Source organism: Hibiscus syriacus, unplaced genomic scaffold (genome assembly GCF_006381635.1).
Source record: "Hibiscus syriacus cultivar Baekdansim isolate YM2019G1 unplaced genomic scaffold, ASM638163v2 tig00117016_pilon, whole genome shotgun sequence".
Taxonomy (NCBI): domain Eukaryota; kingdom Viridiplantae; phylum Streptophyta; class Magnoliopsida; order Malvales; family Malvaceae; genus Hibiscus; species Hibiscus syriacus.
This window is the reverse complement of record NW_024063525.1, coordinates 1926345-1935685: the sequence shown is the minus strand read 5'-3', so window position 1 is coordinate 1935685 and position 9341 is coordinate 1926345. Positions and strand designations below refer to the sequence as shown.

The following is a 9341-nucleotide window of genomic DNA, read 5'->3' as shown; positions in this document are numbered from 1 at the left end:
ACTCCACAAATTCGCCCGGGTTTGTCATGGTCATAAATCAAAAGCAAACAAAAATTAGTAACTTTGGCGAAGTCCCCGACAATGGCGCCAATTTAAAAACTGTCGTTTTGATGTCAAAATAAATTCCTTCTTCTCAATTAATAATTAAAGGAAATACGTAGTAAAGAGAAGTAAGAGTTGATCCTCAGTGAATTAGAAAATTCCAAATTTCTGTTTGAATTTCTTAAATCAGGCGGTAATTAGTAAAAAAAAAGGGTTTTGATAAAAATGATTAAATAATAAAAAGTGATTTAAAGTAAAAATAAGAAAATAAAAATTAAAGGTTGAAAAATGAATATGGTAAAAATAGCCTTAAGTCTGACTTTGACTCAATTTCCTTCGGATCATCGAATTAGATTTTCCCTTCAGGATTCACGTCGGTTATTTTGTCTACAAGGGCAATCCTCGTGACTCTATTCTGTATATTGAATACCTAAGGCAATATTTGATTCTGGCTTCAGAAATTGATCTGATCAACACTAATTGCTGTATATCAATAATCGTTTAAGTTGGTGAAGTCTGACTCAGATTGTTGTTTCAGTAACTACTAATTCCGATCTTAATTCCCTCTTGGCAGCGCAATCTCGCCAAGTGTTTTCCCAGGAAGTAGAATGTGCATTCAATAAGCCGATCCTAACTCCCACGCATTTAATCACAACAACATCTTGACCAAAGTCAATCTTTGATTTTGAAAACTGTTTTGATTTTGAAAATAAGCGCAAAGATTGAGAGAGATATTCCGAAGTTATTAAGGTGATTTTCAATTCTCACGTTGGAATTGAGTCATCGCTTCAGCTCTCGACTTATGAGAAAATTAGCTAAGCATGACAAAAGTCATAATTATCATGTTTAAAAATAAAACTTAAAATAAAGTAAAACCAAAAACTTGAAAATAAAATAAAAGAAATAATTTTATAAAACTAGAAAGAAAAAGAGAAATTCTGAGTTGTGAGTTTAGGCTTACCCCGAGAGGGTATTTATAGCCTCTAAAACCCTAGAAATAAACATAAAAATAATCCTAAAGATAATTCCAAATGTTTTTAAATTCAAACTTTAAAATTTAAAAATAAATCTCCTAAGATATCTCTTTCCGTCCACTTTCCAAAAGGCACTGACTAGCTTTTCTAGAAAATTGTTGTTGAATTGACCTTCTAGAAATTGTCACGCCATACCGTGTCATGCCCACAGTCGTGCCCATGTCTCCAACTGTGACCAAATAATAAAAAAATACAGAATGCGCACGTTTTACTGCTAATTCTGAAAAGTAAGATCCTACACAAAAATAAGCATAACACAACCAAATCAGCAGCAATAAATCTATAAGATCAAAGATTTAACAAGAAAATAATATCGATTTAGAACACTCATCAACCATCCTTGATCATTTTAGTCTCTACTCAGGACACAAGGTCAACTTGAGCAAAACCATAATCTTCTACTTTGCTAATGTATCTAAGGAGGAAGCCGATTCTCTATGCGCCCGTATGGGGTTCACTCATACCAAAGATCTCGGAAGGTATTTGGGTATGCCCCTGTTTCATAAGAGAGTTACTAAGGACACCATTCATTTTATAATCGACAAGGTGAACATCAAATTGAATGGGTGGACGACCTCCATTCTATCCTAAACTATTTCATGCAAACGGTGCAAATTCTCAGGTACATTTGTGACAAAATTAATCAAACATCCATCGTTTTATATGGTGTAGGTTGAACAGTTGTCCTTAATTGTCCCTCGTTAATTGGAATCAGTGCTGTCAACCTAGGCAGTGTGGTGGTCTAGAATTTCGGAAGATCTGAAATCAAAATGAAGTTTTTCTTGCTAAAATGGGATTTAACCTTCTTAGGAAGAGTGATGTTCTCTGGGTTCAAGTCCTCTGCACCAAGTCTAATTTGGGAGAGCAAATTCTTGACCAAGTCTAATTGTTGTCATTCGTCGTATGTTTTGCGATCCCTTAGCCACGTGCGGGACTTCATCCGTGAGAATATCTGTTGGTCTTTGGGAAATGGTAGCACTACCCGATTCTGGATTGATTCCAGGATACCGGAGTTTAAGCCTATTATTGAAACCCAACGACTAATCATATTGTTGATACACAAACGAAAATAATGGATGCTGGAATTTATCGCTTTTGCTTCAGGTTTGGACGAGGGTGTTGTCCAAAGAATTGCAGCGGTTCCACCCCCTGACATGGATGGCGATGATAGGCCTACGTGGTTCTGGGAGAGTAATGGAAATTGCACAGTCAGGTCGGCCTTCAACTAGTTAAGTAGAATGGCCCGGGCTGATCGTAGTTCTGATTGGAGCATTGTTTGGGATTTTGATGGTCCGCAATGCATCAAACAGTTCATTTGGATCGTTGTTCACCGTAGATTAATGACTAACGCAGAGAAAAATCGGAGAGGGATAAACAACGACCAGCGGTGCCCAATTTATGGTTCACAAGAGGAGACAATTAATCACATTCTTCGGGACTGCACCATGGCTAAAATAGTTTGGCAACCTCTGGTACCGAATTCTATTACTTGCTTTTTCAATTCTAATCTTGATGCTTGGCTTGCCCATAACCTTAAGAATAATGCTACTCTTGATAAACCAGATTTTTATTGGAGGCATTTGTTTGGTATTATAATCTAGCGAATTTGGAAATAGCGTAATGAGTTTGTTTTCCAGGGTAGGATTTGATCCGCGGCTGATATTGTTCACTCTGCTATATCGTCGACTAAGATGCTCCGGCATCACAAGGCTGCTAACACGTGCAAGTTCCCCTTCGACAAAGGCAGCGGTGGCACCCTCTCCTCACGATGTCCTTAAGATTAATACCGATGATGTTGTTAGCAACGGGCGGAGGCATTCTTCGGGATAGTGAAGGAAGATGAAAAATTGGTTTTACTTGAAATGTCGGTCGATGTAATGTCTTACACGCGGAACTCTGCGCAATTTTGAATGGTTTGACTATCGCTTGGGAAAGGGGAGACCGTGCCATTGAGGTGGAATCTGACAACAGGGAGACAGCCGTATGTTGAATTCTCTGGCACAGCCGTACGATGTTACCTTAGTTCGTCGTGTTCAGGCGATAATTAGACTTTAGTGGAGCGTGAAGTTTTTCTACATTGGACGTGCTGATAATGTTGCTGCTGATGCGCTCGCCAAACTAGGGCTTTCGAAAGATCTTGGTCTTACAGTGGTGAGGAGTCCCCCGCATGGTCTTTAACTCTTGCTGGATCAGGACATGGAGAACAACAACTTCGTTTAAATTTCTAATTTGCAGTCTTTTGGTAACCAAAAAAAAAATCTCAATCGACTCAATTAAATGCTCACATGTGCATTTAATTTAAATGTATGTATCATCATCGTACGTGTAGATAGTGGAGTTTTAGATGATTTAAGTATCGTATAAAAATTAGGGTAAACTATATAAATAGTCCCCAAACTTTTAGGACAATTGCATTTTGGTCATCCAATTTTTGAAACTTGCAATACAATCGTTGAACTTTTAATTTATTTTCAATAAGGTCGATGCCGTTACCTACCATTAGTTTTTGCTGACGTGACACTTAATTGCCGTTAACTTTTTGATGTGGAAGCAAGTTCTTCTTCTTCTTCTTCCTCCCTTCCTTTCTTACTTCCTTCAATTCTTTCCTTTCATCTTCCTGTGTATTGATCCAAGCAGTATATATGCCTATACTTACAAGAAAGTGACCCATCAACCATCCCCCATAAACCCCACAAATATATTTTTCCGGTGATGGTGGTTACTTCCACCCACCCACTGCAACAACAACCATACTTATTAATTGTGTATGAAGCATAGTATAAAATAGTGGTTGCGGCATCTGTTGCGGTTGTGGTGTCGCGGTTGCGGATGCTATGGATGTTACGTAACGTGTTGCAGCTGTAGCGGGCGTGATTTCTTCCTCAAAAATCACAATACTTCTAAAATATTATATTTATACATTTTACAACTACATTTTAATATAGTGGTATCATTTGACTCTCCAGCATGGTAGATAATAACAATAGGTAGGAGACATATAAATAATCTCATTAAAAAACATATCAAAGTTCTCATATTTTAACTTAAGAGAATTCATTTTACATAACTTAAAGAGAAAAAAATACATAAATACAAATAAAAAGTTTTATTTCTTCACCACCAAAATGAATGGTGCGGTGGATCTAAAGCATTTTTATCTTCATCATTGTCATGGTTTTGATTCATTCTTATTCAATGTGAAGACATCACATTGTGTGCATCATAAGATGCATTATTGGTAGGTAACATGTTGTATGATAAATGATGATCAAAATATCCATAACTTGGATTTTTTTTCAAGGTAAGGTGGATAATATGCATTTTGTTGGTTGGAATGAGAACCCTGAGATGATTCACTAATCTCATTATCATTTATAGCTAAACTATATGATGATGAACCTGCAAATGAATCATAAAAGTGTTCTATCGCCCTTTTTATGAGTTCTATCATCCTCATCTCTTCTATTTTACAAACCAGTAGATGTATTTGTTCCATACAAACCTGAATCATCAACATAAGGATATTTAGACGTACCTTGATCTCCATAAAAAGTATTGGAATAAGTGTGCACATATTCTGGTTGGTACATACCTTCATTATCACCACCATGATCATCACCACCACCGCCATCACCGCCATCATCACCACCACCACTTGACGTCGATAGTTGAACACTTTCATCATTAGATGGAGTAGGTGAAATGTCATGCATATCTTCACCTTGAATTTCTTCATCTGCTTCATTAATTAACTCTTCAGGCAACCATGAGAAATTTTGTTCACTATTGAGCATAGCATCTTGTCTTTCTTCAGCCCATGAATTTAGTGGATCGTCTTCAAAAATATTTTCAAGATTGATTGGATTAAAACCCATTTCTAGCTCTTGTGCACTTTTTTTTTCATGTGTCTTAGCTTCAACTTCATATTATAATTGACATAAACCAATTTTTGAAGCTTGTTATGCTTGAGCCTATTTCTCTTCTTTGTATGGATCATACTAAATGTTCTCCAATTGCACTTACAATTTGAAAAAGAGGTTATTTGACTTAGAACTCTGACAACAATACGTTGAAGTGCACAATTTCCATAATTGGTCCACCATTCAGCTAAAAACACAAATATTAAGATATAATTCATAAAGTATTTATAAATATATCATCATTATCTACAAAACTATAAAGATTGAATTGTTTTTATTTACCAGGGTTAGTCTTTAAAATTGCAGCTTGAGCTAATGGTGTTCCAAAAGAATCCGTTTTATCTCGATATAACAATAACTGTAAATAAATGAAGTAGTAGTTCAAACATGATAATATACAAGTTCTCTTAATAATTTAAAGTATATAAAATACATACTTGCTTCATTTCCAAACTTTGATCATTCAAGTTGGGCTCTATCCTTTGTATGACATTTCTCACCCCATTCATGATTCCATAAATCATATCACTTGTGGAATTGCCTCCGTATAGAAATTGTGGATTTAAGAAATATCCTATATAAAAAACAATATAATAAATATTTAAACAACATATCACAATTTAAATTTAAAAGTTTTATAACGTACCAGTTGAATGCAAATCATTGTGAAGTTGATTGCTCCATCGCCTATCAATTACTTCCCAATATTTCTGGTAATATCGATAATCTCTTCGAATCGCCAATTTTGCTCTATCCATAGCTTCATAAATACAAACCCATAGTTGGTTTTCATCACCATCACACATCCTCAACACTTTAACCAACGGTTCTTGGATCTTTAAGACATCACCCACCTTTTCCCAAAACTGAGTGGAGTTAATGACTTCCATCATCTCTAATTCAGCTATTTTTCTTGCATACTTGGACCTTTTCCATTCTGCAGAAGTCATCATTTATTTGAGTGCTTGTTTGCTTCTAAAAAGTCATTCCAAAGCAATAAAATTGGTAGCAAATCTAGTAATCCCCGGCGTTAAGAGTTCTATACCTTTGTTATACCTCTTCATTTAATCAATTGTCCATGTATGATTGTGTATTAAAAAAGTCATCCTTTTTGCTTGATCTAAGACATTTTTCACACCTTTTTTGTTAAAAATTTCTTCCAAAATAAGATCCAAACAATGAGCAGAACATGTTGACCAATACACTTCCTTCTCTTTTGCATCAACATCTTAGCACTGGCTTTGATTGCTGCTTCATTATCTGTGATATGCGCTTAATTTAGTTAATATTTTGCTCTTAAATTACTCCTTAATCATTGGTTTTTGTGGCTTAATTGTTTGTTTTCATTCATTTTCTGTGCTGGATGTTAGATTTTTGAAATTGCACTAAAAGGACGAAATTCTACAGTTTTTTTTATTTTCGGAATCAAAGCTGGATGGAATTCGGATTTGGATTAAACTCAAGTTTTAGAATAATATTTTAAACATTATATTTTATCTTTGTTTTAGGTATTTTAGTTCAAATAGGTTTTAGTATTTTAATTAAGTTTTAGGATATTATTTTTATATTTTATCTTTGTTTTAGATATTTTTGTTTAAATAGGTTTTAGTATTTTAATTAGGATTTAAAATATTATTATTTTTTTAGGTATTTTAGTTATATAGTTTTAAGTGTTTTAATTAGGATTTAAGATGATTTAGCTTGTTTTTAGGAATTTAAATGCTATAAATACCCTCCTAGGGTAAGCCTATAAATATATCTCTATCATATGAGAATAAAACCTTCTTTTTCTCTCTATTTTCGCGTACTTTTCAATAATGCTAAGTATGACTTTAGACATGCTTAGCTAATTTACTCTCAAGCCGAAGACTGAAGTGAATGTTCAATTCCAAACGTGAGAATTGTAAGGTACTTAAATCGATTCGAAATTTTTCTCTCTATTTTTTGAGCTTGCTTTTCAAATTAAAACAATTCAACATTGGTCCGGATATTGTTATGGTTAACGTTTGAAGAAGGATTTGCTTATTGAACCATATTCGACTTCCCGATAATATACTTAGAAAAATTATTTGCTAAGAGGAAACTGATATCAGAATCAGTTATTGTTAAAACAACATAATCTGAGTTGGCAACAAAGAATTGTCCTTGTAAGTCGACGTGAATCTTGAAGTAAAAATCTGTTTCGATGATCCGAGGAATTTGAGGCAAATCTGAAGTATGTGGCTACTTTCACAATAAGTTTCTCTTTATCTCAATCTCTTTAATTTGTTTATTTAATTATTTTCATTTATTTAATTATTATATTTTATTTTAAAAACAACTTTTAAAAATCTCCCTTTTATATTTATTACTATTACTATTTATTATTTTATTATTTTCCTTTTATATAATTATTTTTTATTATACATTTTCTACTTTACCTGTAATTCTATCTTTTCCTAAAATCAAGAAATAGTTTTATTAAATAAAAAAACCATAGTCCCTATGGATCGGTCCTGCTTCTCTATACTACATTTTCCTTTCTATTTAATTAAGAAGCTAGGAATTATTTTGATAGCAAAACGACGGTTATCAAATTGGCGCCGTTGCCGAGAACTAACGACACGTACTGATTTATTTTTCTAGTTTTTGATTTATGACCAGAAGGAACCCAGGTGAATTAACAGATCTAGATTCAGAGACAAACTCTAAAGTAGACGCATACAACCAAGATTAAATCCTGATGGTAAAAGAAGAACAAACAATCCGAGAGCTAGCCACAACTTCTGTCACTCAGACGCCATTATGTATTAATTTTCCTAGCAGCGGGACTCCGTTTCAATGAAAGACGAGGCTCATTCATCTTCTTCCCACCTTCCATGGCTTTCCCACTGAAGATCCGCACAAACACTTGTTGGAATTCAACATGGTTTGCACTAGCATGAAACCACAAGGAGTTACTGAGGATCAAATTAAATTGAGAGCTTTCCCTTTCTCTTTAGCCGATTTGGCTAAAAATTGGTTATTTTATTTACCTCCAAATTTAGTTAATTCATGGGCTAACATGAATAGAATTTTCCTTGACATGTTCTTTCTAGTGGCTAAATCAAGCAAATAACGAAGGAGCATTCTTTCCATTCAACAAAACAAAAGAAAGTCTTTATGACTATTGGGAACGATTTAAAAAACTTTGCGCACGTTATCCGCAACACGGATTAAGTGAGAAAATGTTACTTCAATACTTTTATGAAGGCCTTTTACCAATGGAGATGAAAATGGTGGATGCCACCAATGGACGAGCATTAGTCAACATGACCCCAACAACAACAAGGAATTGATTTCAACCATGGTAGCCAACTCTCAACAGTTTTCAAGTAAACCCAGCCGACGGGTTCACGAGATAGGTACGTTTTCCCTTGAAAATAAGTTAGATAAATCAACTAAAATAGTTAATTCACTTGTTGTAGGAAAATCTGGAGCAACAAGAGCATGTGGGATATGCAGAAAATCTAGATCATCCGATAGATTGATGCCCGCTGATACAAGATGGAGGCAATGCAGAAATCAATACAGTAGGGAACTTTCCAAGTCCTCCACAAAGACAATACAACCCATGCAGCAATACTTACAATCCAGGATGGCGAGACCACCCAAATTTTAGCTATGTGGCAAATCAAAGACCATCGTTAGTGGAACTCATTGGAAAGTTAGCAATTTCACAAGAAAAGATTGTTGTATCCCAGGAAAAATTCCAAAGCCGAACCGAAATACATATTCAAGAGTTAGATAACCAAGTAAGCCGACTAGCTCAAACTATGGGAAAATTGTAATCACAAGGAAGACTACATTCTCAAACAGAGTTAAATCCAAGAAAGAATATTAGTGCCATCACACTCCAAAGTGGAAAAGTTATCTCACCCGTAGTTCCAGCAGAAAAAGTAGCATATCAGAAAGAACAAGAGAACACACCACCTTAAGAAATACAAGGTACGTCTAACACCCATCCTTCTCTTTCTTCTCATGAAATCACACCACTACACTTCTCATCAAGATTGATGAAGCGTGATAAAAGAGTTGAAGAAAATGAGATCTTAGAGGTGTTTCAAAAAGTTCAAGTCAACATACCTATTCTTGAAGTAATTCGACAAGTACCAAGGTATGCTCGATTTTTAAAATAACTTTGCACCAAAAAGAGGACATTAATGGGGCATGAAAAGGTAAATTTGGGAGAACATGTCTCTGTAATTTTTCAACGAAAGCTCCCACCAAAGATGAAGGATCAAGGTATGTTCGCTATACCTTTCAAAATAATCGATTTTAAAATTAAACGTGCAATGTGTAACTTAGGAGCTTCAATTAATGTTAT

General features: G+C 34.7%; 1 protein-coding gene across 1 annotated transcript; it reads right to left on the bottom strand.

Moving 5' to 3' along the window:
* Positions 1 to 3597: 3597 nt before the first annotated feature.
* On the bottom strand, positions 3598 to 5946 carry LOC120195606. The gene is made up of 8 exons (XM_039197577.1): positions 5643 to 5946; positions 5434 to 5570; positions 5279 to 5354; positions 5100 to 5183; positions 4669 to 4995; positions 4552 to 4578; positions 4419 to 4475; positions 3598 to 3722 (listed from the first exon to the last, which is right to left on the bottom strand). Exons 1-8 carry the CDS (start codon positions 5944 to 5946, stop codon positions 3598 to 3600), a joined length of 1137 nt encoding a protein of 378 aa, XP_039053508.1.
* Between the last annotated feature and the right edge of the window lie 3395 nt (positions 5947 to 9341).

Bases quoted from the DNA above. Each gene is read 5' to 3' on its own strand.
- LOC120195606 (XM_039197577.1), bottom strand. From the start codon at position 5,946: ATGACTTCTGCAGAATGGAAAAGGTCCAAGTATGCAAGAAAAATAGCT. The intron at 4,996-5,099 runs GTAAGTGCAATT...TATAATATGAAG, and splicing joins AATAACCTCTTTTTCAAATT to TTGAAGCTAAGACACATGAA. The intron at 3,723-4,418 runs GTTCTCATTCCA...TTGTAAGTATAG, and splicing joins GATTAGTGAATCATCTCAGG to GCATATATACTGCTTGGATC.